The following is an 18,138-nucleotide window of genomic DNA, read 5'->3' on the forward strand; positions in this document are numbered from 1 at the left end:
TTTACTGTGTAATACACTTATATAATCAAAATTGAAATTGACCATGCACAAGGCACGGTATGACCGGCCGATTGACAGAACCGGGCCCATTCTACCACCTGTCTAGATGAAGTAAGGATCAAAGAGAAGTGTTGGGCAAAAGGAACACCTGTTCCTGGCTCCAGTGCCTTCAACCACCAGACTCCCTTCCTCCACCGACACAGGGGCGCAACCCATGGAAAACAAGTTGCCCAATTCGGTCGCCTCTTGCGACCAGCAGTGGGGTGCTGAGGACACATTCTATTCGACCCTGGGTCCCCACAGAGGAAATGAATAACAACGTCGTATTCAAGATTATTCCATTCATATAGCAACGTTTCTGCACGTGTGTGTGGCTGCTTGTACTAGCCTGGAATTATTCTGGTTTTATTGTGCTCGCCCACGGAGATGCCGCAGTTTAACATGGTAGCCTCACTCAGTCACAATCCACTGACTCTGAGTCGACCCGTCCTTGCGTTATTCCCTGTGTGGCGGGATCCAGGCAGGGAAACAGAGGTGCCATCTTTAAAAATCGTTTGGTATGACACGGCCAGGAGATTGAACAATTGAACAACTCTCAAGGCGAACACCCTGCCCACTACACCCCTTCTCTGCCCACTACACTATAGAAGCAGGCTGAAGTTAAGCAATTTTCACGATACGTTTGTGTTTAACTCACCATTTGCAAATAGCTCAATAATATGGGCCGAGACATTAAATCTGGTGAAATCAAGTTTCAAAGAGGAACCAGCTGGCACGGTGATTTGTACTATACATTGTGAAGATAACCCATCTGTGTTCTGGAGTGTCTGGGGCGTTGAGTTGGCAACTAGCACTGGTCCACTACCACAAACTGAGAAAAAAAAACATTGTCTGTTTATTATCCTAAAAGTTAAATATATAACTTTATTTTCAGAGTGACATGCGGTCTTCTAGGTTGTAAGACTTTGGCATTTTCTTTTGATTTTAAGGCGCTCCTTAATACACCATCTAATACAGTCAAGCCTAAAAAACAGGAATGTGACACAGCATCCAGGTTTATTTTTTCTCAATTAACCTCGAGTCTGATATTCACACGTAAGTCTTCAGAATTATTAATGATAACATAAAATATGTATGTCTACAACTTTTAACATTCCAGTTTCTCATAAATACCATTTAAGAAATAGACAATTTTAAAATGGTTTAGTTCTCATCCCAGTGACCTGATCGGAAAAGACCTGGAAAAACAACACACCAAAGTAGAAATAATAGCAGGCTACTTACTGTCGACCTGTGCTCCTGCATCCAACACTAGCACCCAGACTGAAACACACAGCTTTAGGAGGATCAGCATCTACGGGAACATAAACATTATAATGATAATGATGATGATAGTTGTTTATAATGATGATGATCACCATATGTTAATATCTTTTGGTATGACGAGGTCGGTGACCATGGCGTGATTAACAAGGAGGCCTTTCATGATTGAATTTTATCGTGCACTATTGCACATATGTATTTATCTGAAGATCTTCTTGTGAAGCATGTCAAGACTGGAAACAAGTCATTCAATATATCCTAAACGACCCATTGATGTAGTACCGAATATCAATGTTAATGTTTATTTTGTTGATGGTGCTGGACGGTGTCAACCAAGCGAAGTGCCATATCAAATCGACCCAGAACCAGTCACTTCCCACTAGAAAACGTCAATGTGTGATTTTGTATCAAAGTTGGTGTTCACCTTGACACAAACAAAGTATCTTAGGCATGGTTCGATCCTCTTGTTACCGTCATCGCCGATCGCCTTTTTGGTTTTGACTCCGAGACCATCAATGGTATGACGCAGAATATGTAGAGGGCATCATGGAAAATGATAATTACATATAAAATTCTTTGAAATACGGCCACATACAGAGTCAGACCTATCCAAGCGAACAAACGCAATAGGTCCTTTTTGATAAATCCAATGAAATCCTTTTATGACTCATTTATCTGTCTCTTTTGAAACTAATGAGAATCGGGAGAAACACGGCAAAGACAGTATGAGGACCGTACTTACGTATACGAAATGTCAAGCTAGCTTCCCAAGTTGTTAAACTCGCTATTCATGACAAGAAAAATCCCGTTTCCTGGTGCTTAAAATAGTGTTTGTATTAATTAAAATGCACACATTTCCAAATATTCCAAATCATTTTTACATGAATGCCTAGTTTGGTGTCGTTTACGTCAATGTCAATACCGTCCACTATCCTTGGAGGATAATGGTGACGTAGACGACAAAAACGACAACAACAGCAACAATGTGCTGGATTGACTTTAAGAAAGCATATGATTCTGTCTGTTTGGGAATTTTTCGACATGTTGTAGAAATTTACGTCAGTGTCTTCATCGTCCACTATCCTGGAAGGTGTATCTTGCCACATATGTTAGCGGGTATAGACACAAAACCAAATAAAGACATGTACATGTGTATGCATACAATTTGGAATAATACGGACAGTTTACAATCCTAGACACATTCCACAGCAAGCCATGTAAGATCATGTTTTCACTGCTGTTTTATGTATGAGAACACAAGAAAGTATGTATTTGTCAGTCATTCAAATCTCGGGTTCAGCAAAAGTTTTCGTATCTATTTTAGTATAAATCATTAGGTGAGTGAGTGTGAGTTGTCAATTTCAGGTGCTTAAAATGCACTTTAATGAATCCTTGGAGTCTGTAACCTTTAGAAACATTGTAATGTTATTAATACGAAAATCAGAAGAAAAGCAGTAAAGCATATATTTTGTGACCGGAAGTAGCATGTTCGAGGTAAAGCTTACGCTTTGTTTATCATCAAAAGCCTGACAGTGATGACATTTCTTCAAAACAGTCCCTATCAGTCACAACATGAGAGATATTTACCACTAATCTGTGTACCGAACTCTCGAACCTACTCTCCGATCACGACCGCCTGACCACAAGAATGCATATAGATTTGGACCTGTGAAGATCAGGGTTAGAACAAATCTTCAGCAACCAACGCTTACATTAAATGGTGACTATGGTTGTCGTTAGAGGCGACTAACTGGATCGTGTTGGTTGTCAGGCTGACTTGGTTGATTGGATGCATGTCATCTTATCTCAATTGTGTGGATTAATGCTCGTGATGTCAATCACTGGATTGTCAGGTCCAGACTTGATTTTTTTTTGCATGACCTCCGTCATATAGCTGGCATATTGCTGAGTGAGGCGTTAAACAACAAAACAAACAAACAAAGCATATAAATTTCACCGCTTATTTCAAATTTGAGATAAAAATACAAAGTGTCATCTCGAGCTCGGATTCGGTCCCAATCTGACTTTACGACAGAACTGTGTAGCATGATATCGAAGTTTGAATTTGCCACCGTGACAGCTTTAAGAAATCTTAATTAGAATTTTACTGAACTGTAAACAATTCTCCTCAATACAGGATGAGGAAAGCCAATGAAGACAAAGAAAGGGATCATTTGTAACATTGTCAAACTTAGTTTCATCCACAGAAACCACGGACTTTTTTCGCAAAACTAAAATTCAACTCAATCAGCTGTTGCCAATCCTTCACTTCTTGTTGTCACATTGTTTATTGATTATTACCTGCGAAACACATTTCATTTAGTCATCGAGATACATTTCAATTAGCCACATTTTACACCTGTTGTATTCTGAATTGATCATCTATGCAATCGTATTTCTATGGATCTATAATACACAGTCTGTTACTCAGTTATATTTCACTTATTGACTTTCTACATAGGTGAACAGGGACATTTATTTTACATGCAAACAACGTGTTATTCAGGAAAATATAATTACATGATAGGGGTTTGTTAGTTGATTTATGCTTCCAAACAAACCACACGCAAGCTATTTAATCACAGAGATCGTTCTGTTCTGTATAAATGTAACAAGTGAACTAACCATTTCAGTGGATCTCTCAACATGGACAAACCTGTTGGAGATGTTCAATGAGAGAATGTTTATTTAATGAAGTAAAAATGTAGATTCTTTCTTTTGGTAAATACATGTACATGTAGCTGTACATCTTATAGATGTTCCAAGAGAAAATAATATAATATACATCTACATATATACCACTTTATAGAGTCTCAGAAGGCAGTATGTAAAGAAAACTAGCTGCTCAAAGTGAAGCCCTTTTCCCTCTACATTGATGATACATCTATCTGTTAAAAGTTGATTTTGACAGCCCGGACCAAATCAACACGTGTTAATAACTGTCCTAGCACTTCTTAAGTTACTTAACATTCTTCATATCTAAAGACTAGTATTTATCAACCTATATACCAATTTATTGTCTCATATTGGGGTAGTTAAAGAAAACACATTGCTCAAAGTGAAGTCCTTTTCCCTCTACATTCTCAACATAGTCTCTTTCAGAAGTGATTGGCTTGTGTTGGGTCCGACTTGGGCTTGGCTGTCAAAATCAACTTTAAATACATCTGAAGCTTAGTATTGTATCTACCTATACACAGCTTTTTAATGTCACAGTACATCGTATTTAAAGTAAGTTGTGCAGGTTTACCTATCTAGGTTTTCTGTATGTTACACATCATCACGTCATACTGTGTATAATTATTTTTTTCTTATTCTAATACTGCTCCGATGTTTGTCAGTGGCCAGTGATGGTCTGTTTTTATGGAATACTAATTTTCATAGCAATTTCGACGATAAGTAGTATAGGTAATGGTGGTTCTGCTGCAACCCCACTGGAGCCAGATTTATATACCTATACTGCTACTACAGAGGGAATTTTTTTATGTCAAAATGCTGATGCGATTCAACGATCGTCATGAGTCGTATTAAAAAAACATGAATATTAATTAATAATGAATAAAATTAACTATCGCCCACGAGGATATTGGAAAGGTATGGGAGCAATACAAAAATTAGCCACTGCGGCTAAGGTATCTAAAGATGTGGCAAATATACTTACCGGCACCACGTTATATACCGAGGAAGAAGTTTGATATTTTTACAACGAATGAAGTTCATCAGGCTGACCTCTTGTTTCTTCCCCATGATAAGGTAAGATGCAAAACGTATAAAAACACTTTAACCGTAGTGGATGTGGCTAGTGGCTACAAGGAGGCTGCGCCATTAACCTCGAAAGATTCAGCAGAAGTAGCTAATGCACTGATCCACATATATAAACGCGGACCACTAAAATAGCCAAAGCTATTTCCAGTAGATCCCGGTCGCGAGTTTAGCCCAAACAAAACATTAGCCCAAGAAACCAAGCTCTAGCTCGCAAACACCCCATACTCACCCCAATATCACAAAGAATAACTAACTACCTCAATGAACACCAAACTCAAAATCTTAAACAAAACTGCAAAAAATCAAATATCTTCTAAACTCAAAATATCCAAAATAGACACAACGCTAGCAAACCAAATAAATAAACAAACCGACCCAAACATAGCTAAAACCACCACACTTGCATACATACACGAAAATTGGCCAAATTGGTGTCACATATACACTGACGGATCTTCAGACCCGATCTCCAACCACACAGGCTTCGGATTCCACCACACAACCAGTTATGTCCACACAATCTTACCGACTCCCTAACAACCAATCTATATTCACGGCCGAACGTATGGGCATGGCCTCAGCTCTGCATAACCAACAATCTAAAAACAACAATAAAATCCTAATTCTCACCGACTCCCTTGGTGGACTACAAGCCCTCCAAAACAAAAGTACCAATTAACGACCTAAATTAATAAACCAAATACTTAAAAGCTCCAATGACCCAACAAAAGCAGGCAAACAAATAACCTTCTTGTGGATCCCCGCCAACGTAGGAATTTACGGCAACGAAAGCGCCGATAAAGCAGCTAAATTATCTCTCAAAATACCAGAAATAAGCCTAAACCTACCCATCTCAAAATCAGAAATTAAAAGTGTAAACAAACAAAAAATAATTTAAAAAATGGCATAATCAATATCAAAACTCAAATAGCCAAATCAAAAAAGTGCTCAGAAAACCACTAGCCACACCTAAAATCCTACACCCCTACCAAAAAATTGTCAGATTAATTACAAAACTCCAAACAGGACACAATAACCTAAATAACCACCTAAAAAAAACTAAAAGGCACACCTAAGGCAACTGCCCACACTGCAAACAACCAGAAACCACAGAACACGCACTCATCCACTGCACCCACTACCAAACACACAGAACCACACTACAAACCACCCTCAATCTAAATTAGGTTCCTACTCTAGATGAAATACTAAACCCTAAAAAAAAACTAGAAAACTTCAAGGCCCTATACGTATTCCTAATCAAAACAGACCTAATTAAGCGCATCTAAAAACTAATTAATCTACCAATCCAAAATCCAATAAACATACAAACACCCACCTCACCCGGCTCCCTTAGTTCCCTCCTCCACCCACCTCTGCAAATATTCCAAATTTAAAAATTCCAAAACTTCAATATAAGCAACCCCTAAAAGCCCCCTCTTGGATTGCACACACCACTTTCACCCTTTTCGGAATACACTAAATGGTCTGGCCAGGCCCGTGTGCGAAATACGCTACTGTCGGAAAGCGCACGTTAAATCTTCTATATCAGTCAGTCAGTCGCCAGTTTATGGGATCAGTAACTAAACTGTTAACAAAGCACGATGTCATAATCAGGCAAGTAGCTAGGTTACCACTACAGCCAACTATTACGTAACCCATCACCCTGTACATCTGCCTCATTAAACAGTGATTTATCAAACTACCACATGCTGATTTTGTTATCTTTTAATCTTCACTAATCCATAAATATGCCACCCAAATTATCTTTTGATCTCCACTAATCCCTAAACGTGGCACCCCAGTAGTATTAAACAGAACCAACCGCTAACAAATTGGTATATACCTATGTACATAAACCCATCAACGGTTTTTGATTTAGCATATGTTAACAGAAGGGTTTACTATGTCAGTGTCATTCTAGCTATATTGCATAAAACCGTATCGAAACAATCTATATAAATCAATACCGGTCTATGTGATAATACCGTCCAGCCTACCACCATACAATGCAATCTGCAGCAATCTGCTTCCTCAACCGCACCTTCATGTATCCAGTCGCACACAGAATCCTATGCTATCTCGCAGAAGAGATGTATATCAACTGGGAGCTTTTTAGACACCTGTACTTCCATCTTAACGACTTCAACATCAAAATATTGAAGCTGCATGTGGCTTTTGAACTACTAAAACGCTTCTACATCAGGGATGAAGAAAAGAAGGAACGGTAAGTGCTAACACACCTTAATGCATCTTGCAATCTTATTTAACATAATAGCAAGAGACCCGACATTTGCGTGCTTTATAATGTGTATGATGATCAATGTTTAAACACGGCTTTTTTTCATTGCAGCCGAAGAAGCACTACGGGAGATTTTCTGCTGAGCCTTCAGCTACCAGTACACAAAATGGTGTGTAATCACACACCCCTCAAATTAAGTCACAACACCCCACAGCGTGAGTGAGTGAGTGAGTTGGGTTTTAACGCCGCTTTTAACAGTATTCCAGTTATATCACGGCATGTCAGCTTATTTTGGGAGGAAAGCCTGAAGATGCAGGTCTCAGACGTTTACCACTTCGGTGAAACCCACGAGCACGGGTATGGTGCTGACAAACCTAGAAACATAATTTAGGCGAACCGAGATTCGAACCCACAATCATAGGTTTCTGGCGTGCCCAAGGGACGCAACTCTGCCCAGCGAATCGCGACGCCTTAGACGACTGCCCCCAACCAGCGAAAACAGCGATTATTACTTGACGAAAATGAAACCTTATTTTTTTTTACCTTGGTAAAATAAATGAAATTAAAATTGGATTGATAACTTGCAAAGACCAATATTTTTGAAATGTTAAAACAAGTTTACATTAGAAATTAGCCTCTACTCCAACTTATCCTATACCCGACTCATTTTATTGGGTTACTTACTTACTTACTTACTTTGGAGATTTAACGTGCGCTTTCCGACTGATGCGTATTTCGCACACGGGCCCGGCCAGGCCATTTAATGTGTTTCCGAAAGGGGCGAAAGTGGTCTGTGCAACCCAAGAGGGGGGTTTAGGGGCTGCTGATATAGAATTTGGGAATTTTGAGATTTGGAATAGATGCCAATGGGGTTGGGGAGGAGAACTAAGGGAGCTGGGTATGGAGGATGTTTGTTTGTTTATGTGATTTTGATTTGGTAGGTTATTGTGTTTTTAGATGCGTTTTATTAGTTCCGTTTTTATTAAGAATACGCCTAAGGCCTTGAAGTTTTCTAGTTTATTTTGTGGGTTTAGTATTGCTCCTAGAGTAAGAGCCTTGTTTAGATTGAGGGTGGTTTGTAATGCGGTTCGATGTGTTAGGTAGTGTGTGCAGTGGATGAGTGCGTGTTCTGGGGTTTCTGGTTGTTTGCAGTGTGGACAGTTAGCTGTAGTGTGTTTTTTTTTAAATTTTTTAGGTGGTTATTTAGGTTGGCGTGTCCTGTTTGGAGTTTAGTGATTACTTTGTCGATTTTTTTTTTTATGGATGGAGAATTTTTGGTTAGGTTAGTGGTTTGCTGAGTACTTTTTTGATTTGGCTATTTGAGTTTAGATATAGGTTATGCCACTTTTTTGTGATATTTTGCTTGTTTACACTTTTAATTTCTGATTTTGAGATGGGTAAGTTTAAGCTTATTTCTGTGATTTTGAGGGATAGTTTAGCTGCTTTATCGGCGTTTTAATTACCGTATATTCCTACGTTGGCGGGTATCCACAAGAAGGTTATTTGTTTGCCTGCCTTAGTTAGGTCGTTGGAGCTTTTAAGTATTTGATTTATTCATTTAGGTCGGTTTTGGGAATTTTTGCTTTGGAGGGCTTGCAGTCCACTTAGGGAGTCGGTAAGTTTTTGGATTCTTAATTATGGAGGGCTGAGGCCATGCCCATTAGTTCTGCCGTGAATATTGATTGGTTGTTTGGGAATCGGAAGGATTGTGTGGTTTTAGTTGGTTGTGTTGTATGGACTCTGAAACCTGTGTGTTTGGAGGTCGGATCTGAGGATCCGTCCGTGTATATATGCTAGTGTGGTAGTTTTAGATATTGTGATAACATGCTTTGAAGTAAAATATATGGAATTAAACACACATCGTCTCATAAAAAAACACAAATAGTTGTTAAACATTGAAACAAGTTTACCTTAGAAATTAGTCCCCTACTCCAATTTACTCGCCGACTCTGATTGGCAAACACCGCTAACTTATTGTGAATGTATCATACGCTTTAAAGTACTCAATGTCAAGCTGAAACTGTATTTAAGAATCCTAACATGGTGCTGTCAGATCACAATTTTTCCCATGGCCTTTCGACGTGTCATTTGAACAAGTTGAAAGGTTTTACAAGAGATATTTGTCAGTAGTAACTGATGCTATTTCTGCCCTTACATTACAACAAATAAATCAGCCAATATGGAACTATTTTTTTTATATGTCGCAGCATACTTCAGGCTGTACATTTTACAAATGGGTCAATATCTATGTCATCTTGTTTCTCCTAATGTCTGTGCAGGTGCTCGCTACAATTTCGGAACTTCTTTACAGCTACAGACAGAAAATACTAGAACAGTTTACTACTACAAATCAAAAACGATATGGGTTTTACTGAAAGTGTCGCCACAACTGAAAATCTTCAAATACCTGTATTTGGCTATAAATTTGACTATTGTTTCTGTCACATTATCTATTTCTGCCTCAGGTAAGGAAGTAGTGATTTATTCAAGTGCACACATATATCACAGATATACTCCTATGAAAGTTATTTTACAAGTGATACACATAAGGACTTAAAGGTGGAGAATGTATTGATGTCAACTTCTTTATTCTGATCACAACATTTCGGAGTATATACTTACTCCTTCATTATGTGAATATTCACAATTCTGCTCCAATTGCTTAGATCAATGCTCATATTGTCAACCATATTTGCCATTTTTATACCATATTCATGTGTATAATAACACATATTATTTCATATACATATATAATTGCGTAATTTGGACACACAAATATAAAGTAACCCAATACTTGCCGTAACAGGCGACAATGCTTGTCTAAAGAGTTGACTAAAGCGATCAGGTGGCAGTCAGGCTCGGTGACTTGGTTGATGAATGTCATTGATCCCAATTGTGTGGGTCGATGCTCATGATGTCAATCACTGGACTGTCTGGTCCAGACTCGATTATTTACATATAGCCGGAATATTGCTTGAGTGCGGCATAAAACAACAAACCAAATCATAAGTGCGGGATGGGTCATTTGAAATTAGCAAGTTTTATGTGACCTTCAATCACTACAATCTGATCTGAGTCTTGAAAAGATATGACTTTGATTCAGTGAAAATTTGCATCATGATAGTTTCAACTGTAGATACAGTTAATCTGTTTTTTTGTACAGTTTCTGATTATTAAATGTATATGTTGTTCAAATAAGCTTTGCCTCTTCACCAACCCTATTCCTCTTTTGGAATAAATAGTGTCTAATAATTCAAACACAATTACTACTAATCATCCTAGTGAACACAACAAAGAAATGCACATCAAAAACTTCATTATTATTATTTCTTATCTCTGATAAAGTAACAAAAAATGTTATCCAGCAAGATACATTTCCTTGGTCCCAAGAAGCATGTTACATAGTAAACTGACTTGATATGTTGAATAGCAGTCAGCGTGGTTGTAAATGCACAACTGACTAAGCCGTCAATACTCAATTAAGTAATTAACAGACAATTGCAAGTGCTAATACCCACCCGACACTAATTGAGTTGACATTGAGTTAATTTTGCTAATTAGCTGTTTTTAGAGTAGCAAAGTAATAAACATCAAAGGTGGGTCAGGCTTTGATCATGTGTTCTGTAGAAGAGATATTATGTTTATTTAGGATTAGCTACATCCCTTGATGCTACCAAGGCAGCCCTTGAGATTATCAGACAGTTTGGCTGGACACAAACTGATGTCTCCCTTGCAGCACACTATGTATCAGACAAGGACTTTGAACACTCTATGCAGATGCATATCAATGCATAAAGAACATTGGGTAGATTCAATAATGCCACGCAAGTCAAAGTTGGGTTTCACTGTATGTAGAAACAGACGATGGATCCAAAACTTTATAACAGTAATTATGATTAATTTAAATTTTGCCAAACCAATATTTTGGCAGATTTGCATGTTATTGTTATCTTCATTAAGATAAATTTCAAAAAAGATAGGATAAATGATAAAATGTGATAATGAGTCATGAATATTTGAATTCAGATCAGAACAAACAGGGAGGGTCACCCCAAAATGTGAGAGTCTCTAGGGGAGGCTTTTGACAAAATGGACAATAAAATATAAAGTGCTTTGCATTTTCTTTCAGGGAGGGTAGTGTCAAAAATGAATGAGAACACACCGCTAATACATGACCAGCCCCTTTAATGTAATATACATAGTTTTTAGTTGATGGTTCAGGTTGTACTTTTCAGTTGAATTGCTTATCACTGTCCAAGATGGACTACCAATTAACGGTAGATATTAAATATCCATAATAACATAGATAAATACCTCTACAGTCTCATCCTAATTTGTCAAAATTTGAATTTCAATATAGCTTCCATTAATGAAGTAATGAATTTGGAGAGAATATCTATTGTCTGAATTCCTAATGTACTTTCTTTTGTATTTGGTGTGCTAGGGTAGCCTAGTGGGTAAAACAGTCTCTGAAACCCGGGTTCAATTCACCACATGGGTACGATGTGTGAAGCCCATAGCTGGAATATTGCTAACAAGCTGCATGAAACTATACCAACTCACTCGCTCATTATGTTGTATTTTGAGATCACTTACATGACATGTGTTTTGATTATTATGAATAGTTCTGTTTTTATGTATAAGAACCTATGTACCTTAGTTTTGCATTGTCCTGTTTACCTGTCCTTACATTTTGATGTAATGCAAACATTCACGCAAAATTCAGATGAACCCTGTGGCGCTTATGTTATTGTTTTAGAAGACCGGATACATTTTTGTATTTTCTGAACACTTTTCTGTTTGCAATGGCTTATTTACATGTTCAAGATTGGTTAAATATCAGTTGCAAGATAAATTGTCAATACCTCACTGTTCGAGAAAACAACTTTAAACATTTGTAAATATGTGTGTGTTTCATAATTTTTTACTAACAAGTTTCTAAAGATGTTATGAATTGTTTCAGGTACCTGGATTTCACAATCTGACACCAGCTACATTTAAGAAGATCTTGCTCACACAATTCAGACAAGGGACTCGCTGGATGATGAACAATCCTCCCGATAACAACCAACACATTCACCTCAGAAAGTGATGATTCTGAATGAATAATGCCACATCAGTGTTATTGTAGGTGGTTTTATTATGACACTAATGAAGTCTGAATGAATTTATGCCAAAGCACTGTGACTATGTCCAGGTTGTGTACACTGATGCTGACTGTACAAATCTGAATGACTTTTGTGGTTTACTGCAGAAACATAATTGACTTTAGATGTTCTTCTTCAATGAAATTCTTCTGAGATTTGACTAATTTGTTTATTTAGAAAATGGCATTGAAGCGTCTGTTCTGTAAGGCCTTGCAAACACCACTGGTTACTTTATGCTAGCTCCTCTTCTTGCTTGATCAAATTTCATTGTGATATGTACCAATGAAATGCCATATAATCAATAAATACGATTTTTTTCCAAAAACATTATTTGTTTTGCTTCATTAGCATAAAGAAATATAATACTGATCAGCCATAACATAGGTGCTGAACAAATATGAAATGTCCTAATGCCCTGAATGTTTTCCTACTATAAATACAGCTCACTTAACAAAAGTTGTAGTTCCACCTTAGTAGACAAATGACATTGATATTGTTTCTGTACTTTATTGAGGTGTTTTCTATGGATGCCATTAGTCTTATGCACCAATTTGGGACAACTGTATTCTGTTTCATATTCCCATGAAACTACACTGTCCTGATATAATAAGTACTGATACCGTTCCAAACTAATCTTTTAATCTCACAAGGGCCAAATGCCAAAGCACATAACCAATGACTTTCCATTTTTTTCTGAGTGAGAATGCTGTTTTGCCACTTTGAGCAATATTGCAACAATATCATGGTGGGGGACACCAGCAATAAGCTTCACACATTTGTACCCATGTCACGCAACAACTTGTGAACAATGCATGACCACATATCTCAGTTTGAGGAGGATATTTACAACTAATATAACACAGAATATTACAACAGCTATCGGTAATGCACAGGGTAACATTATTAACCAGAAACAAGACATGAAGAAAATTTGCATCCGGATACCTTCCGGAAACCTTTCGGAAACCTTCCAGATGCCTTCAGCAACCTTCAAATGGGTTAGTATTTTAAAGATAACTTTTTCATGTGTTTCACACTTAAGTGAACAAAATGCACCCCCCAAATTATGACATTTTTTTGGGAAGGTTTCCGGAAGGTATCCGGGCCGGATCCAAAATGGGATGGTTCCTGGAAGGTTTCCGAAAGACGGAAACCTACACTTTTTTTGCTGTGACTGGGCCCATCTTACCACCCGTCTAGGCGAAGTAAGTGTCAAAGTGGTGTATTGGGCAAACGAACACAATTCCTGGATCCAGTGCTCTCAACCACCAGACTCCCGTCCTCCGCCGACACAGGGACGCAACCCACGGCAAACGGGCTGCCCACTTTGATCGCCTTTTACGACCAGCAATGGGGTGCTGTGGAAATATTCTGCCCCTGTAACGCGATCTGAGACACTATAAAGTGGTACATATAGGTAGATAAAATACTGAGCTATAGATGTGATCCATTTCATGTTACATCTGTGAGGTTTAAGTTCATTTGAAAGCCCGGGCCAAGTCGGAATGAACACTTCTGACAGAGATTTTCTTAAGAAAATACAGTAAAAGAGTTTGACTTTAATGGTGCAGTTTTCTTTAAATGCGATACACTATGGCATTATAAAGTGGTATATAGGTAGATATTACACCGATCTATAGATGTAAACACTGTACTGTGACATTATAAAGCTGTATATAGGTAGATACACTACTAAGCTTCAGATGTAAACATATTTGATGATACATCTGTGTGTTTAAAGTTGATTTTGACAGCCCGGGCCAAGTCGGACCCAACACAAGCCAATCACTTCTGATAGAGACTATGTTTAGAATGTAGAGGGGAAATGGCTTCACTTTGAGAACCTTGTTTTCTCTAAATACCGTGATCTAAGGCGCTATAAAGTGGTATTTATTTGTTTAGATATAATACTAATCTATAGGTGTGAATCCATTTCATGTTACATCTGTGAGGTTTAAGTTGATTTTGACAGCCCGGTCCGAGTCAGACCGAACATTTGTGAGATTGTTGAGAGTATCAGGAGCAGAGGTCTACTTCAACCAACGTGTCTGCTTTAAATACGATGAACAGTGACATTATAAAGTGGTATTTATTTAGATATAGTACGTTCCTATAAATATAAACGCTACGCCGACAGATGAAAATTTGTATCTCGATAGCTAGAAGTATTTGGTACGTTTCAAATCTTATTTCCTTTAACGATTTTACCTAGACCAGCGACGCTTACACACAGCACTGGTTTTCAAGTGATTTACTCCGAAATACTTAATTATGGTGCCCGTTTTTGTTGGCGGTTGTTCAGTAATGTCATGTGTGTATGTTGCATCAATAATTTGTAGGTATGATCGCCGCCAATGATGTAATTAGCCAATAACACTTTGGCCCGTCTTGGCCCGACCCGACCTGACTTTTAGGCAATGCCGTCTTCGTTGAGTCAAGTGAAGGATACGATAATAAACTATGTTCAGATTCAAAAAGAGGAAGAAGCGGTCTATTGGAAAACAGCACGATGACGTTATCAACGAAAAGGTGACTTATTACCCGGTTACAAACATATAACCACATAGAAAGGGATACTTATTAACTACAGTAATTATCCTAAACTCGCTATTTCCCGATAATACACAGACCTGGTTGATATGAACAATCTTGAACTCATACATGACGATGCGACTGCATACGTGAGACGTGAGACGGGTAATGGCGGGTGACAGTCAGTTAACACAAGTTGACATTTGTGATAAGAATAATATGAACATAAGAGTCACGTCGAAGTTGCCTACCAGTAAGAAGGATCAAAACCATTGACGAGTCGTACTGTTCGGATATCGATCAAGCTCGAGATGTAACATTATCCCCTAATTCGACAAGGATGGAAACTGGACTTTTATAGTCAGTTAACGCCCATGCCTGGAACATGGTCATTGCCTGACACAGGCCATGGTGTATTTTCCTATGGTTTCACATAAAGACAAAGAGACATCAGATCAGATAAGACTTTATTATCCTATGGGAAATTCGTATCGCACAGTTGCTTTGCACAAAAAAATGAAAAAAAAGAAAATATGTTATAATGAAATATAATACTTACTTATATCTTGGCGGGTAAAAATATGTAGAGAATTGAACACTATCACAGTGACGACAAGGAATGGTATTTTTATGTATGTATCATCATCATTTTCAGCCCAACGTACAATTAATACAATGATAGTATCTCGAACACGAGTGCAATTATGTACAAATGTGAAGATAGAGATTGATGGCATCTTAAATGTAATCTGCTAAATGTTTAAGAAAGCATACATCGGAGGACTGCAGCATTGTTAGCAAAGTATACCTTGGGTTAACATAAGTATGGACATTGAAACATGGGAAATATTTTGAACGAAGACTGAGAAAAAGTTATACTCTTGATATTTGAAGCCCATGTTTTCTCCCGACTGCATATAGTTCAACTAACATATCGTAACACCGTCTGTTATATCTGCCTCGAGACATACTGAGGAGTTTAAAACAGTATTTCACACATCTAGTGAACATATCAATACCATAACGACCACATTCCCCTAACACTGCAACGTTTGCAGCCTTTCAACCAACTCCGATACAAATTTAGAAAACTTAGCTAAAACAAGTTTGAGAAACACCTGTAAATTAGGATCCAAGATCTGTGACCCATAAATATTCCGTTTAATCTGAAGGTCAAACAATACCTTTGGAGAAATATTTCACAGTTTATAACTTAGCTTCACTAGCTTTGGACACTAATGTCTGACCAGCTTTCGACCAAAACAATCAATTTGGATAAATAATTCCTAAATAGTTATAATTATATAAGTCAATTATTGTTCACCAAAAAAAAACATACGAACATATGGTACAAGTCAAAATAGGGAATTGGACATCATTTTTGTCACTGATGCGTCAATATCGAAAATGTCCTCCACATGTCTGGAATAAAACGTTTTGAAAGCATTACTGATTACTTGAAAATTGTAACTGGGCATAACTGGTAAGAGTTGAAAGCGCTACCAAATTAAAACAGTGTTAATCTTATTCCACTAACTTAATCTTGATCATAATTATTAACTGTGTATGCGTGCATTCGTGTGTGCGCGCGCGTGTGTGTATGAGTGAGTGAGCTTGGTTTTATGCCGCTTTTAGCAATATTCCAGCAATATCACCGTGGGGAACACCAGAAATGAGCTTCCGTGACGAGCGGTGTGTGTATGCGATACAATATGTGTCAAATAGTGTGGTAAATATTTTTTGTATTCTATGGTTTACATTCTAGTTTTACTGTTTTAGTGGCTTCTCAATACCTCAAAGTCCTTTATGTACACTTCCGTGTATTTTACTGTACAATGGCTTCGTCTTCTTTTTATTGACATATCCGTTTGAAGTCCCCAATGTATGGAAAATGAGGCTATATACGTTGTAAATCAAGGCGTCGTAATCACTATTCTTGGTGTATTTTATGATTGATTGGTTTGTTGTTTAACGCCGCACTCAGCAATATTCCAGCTATATGACGGCGGTCTGTAAATAATCGAGTCTGGACCAGACAATCCAGTGATTAACTTTATGAGCATCGATCCACGCAATTGGGATCGATGACATGCATCAACCAAGTCAGCGAGCCTGACCACCCGATCCCGTTAGTCGCCTTTTACGACAAGCATAGTCAGCTTTTACGGCAAGCATGGGTTGCTGAAGACCTATTCTACCCCGGAATCTTCACGGGTCGTGTATTTTATGAATAGACTTTAGACACTTTTCATGTAAAATAAAAAAATAAAAACGTTTGAAGTCACGATTGTACAGCAAGTGAGACTTTAATAAACACTGTCTCCTTACGAAATGATTCCACTCATTATTATAGCGAAATGTCTAACGTTTGTGCGAGATTTCATGGCGCTTTAACAGGGAAAAGATTTTACTTTTGACACCAAACCAACATAGAAACACAGTGACTTTGTATTCCCAGTTACTTTTAGCTTTTTAGTTTACTGTTAACTTTTGGACTTTTAACAGAGCAGTTACACATAGAGTACGGCGCTTTACATACTGCAGCAGTACCTGATTTCTTACAATATGAAGTTGAAAGTATACACAGTGGAAAGTGAATTGACAAATATACATCATATGATATACCCTACCTTGTTTTGGAACATCAACCTGGCTTCGTGACGACGGCTAAGCAGTCTATCCTGTTCATGAGATCCTGCATTATATATACGTTAAAAGTAGGTTCGTCAACAGATGTGCATATAATCGAAACTTTTCATTTGTTTAGCGCGAATTTGAGTGACGTGCGAAGAAGATGGGAGCCAATCGATTTTTGAGGGGGCGCTTCAATTTTGACTCGTAAACTCGATACTATCCCAGTCGCCCCAGGCTGTTGAAAACTCGTCGAATGCTTTGTCACAAGAAAAATACGCACATCTGCTGTCTGTGTGGAGTAATAAGAACATCAAACTGTCCCTTCTCGAAACTACTAAGTCAGTCATTCAACACTCACTGTACTCTCTCTCTTTGACCACCTGACTCATGCAATAGCGCCTTTGAGCAGATCCAATCTGGAAATTGGCGTGATATAAATTTTTATCATATAATGGGTAGGTTTCTCGGCAAGATAAAGCCAACGGATAAAAACGATAT

The 18,138-nt window shown here is 37.9% G+C and overlaps 1 protein-coding gene across 1 annotated transcript in view; it reads right to left on the minus strand.

Moving 5' to 3' along the window:
* LOC139448433 (uncharacterized) overlaps nt 1-17,667 on the minus strand; it is a 32,771-nt gene extending 15,104 nt beyond the window's left edge. Inside the window, exons 1-3 of the mRNA XM_071229982.1 lie at nt 17,637-17,667; nt 1,285-1,354; nt 698-871 (exon numbers count right to left, since the gene is read on the minus strand). Of these exons, the coding sequence (XP_071086083.1) occupies nt 698-871; nt 1,285-1,354; nt 17,637-17,651 (259 nt within the window). The 5' untranslated portion in view covers nt 17,652-17,667. The remainder of the gene's footprint in view (nt 1-697; nt 872-1,284; nt 1,355-17,636) is intronic.
* Nucleotides 17,668-18,138: the final 471 nt, after the last annotated feature.

The sequence above is a fragment of the Haliotis cracherodii genome, unplaced genomic scaffold (assembly GCF_022045235.1).
Source record: "Haliotis cracherodii isolate W230 unplaced genomic scaffold, xgHalCrac1.p SCAF_7, whole genome shotgun sequence".
NCBI classification, from domain to species: domain Eukaryota; kingdom Metazoa; phylum Mollusca; class Gastropoda; order Lepetellida; family Haliotidae; genus Haliotis; species Haliotis cracherodii.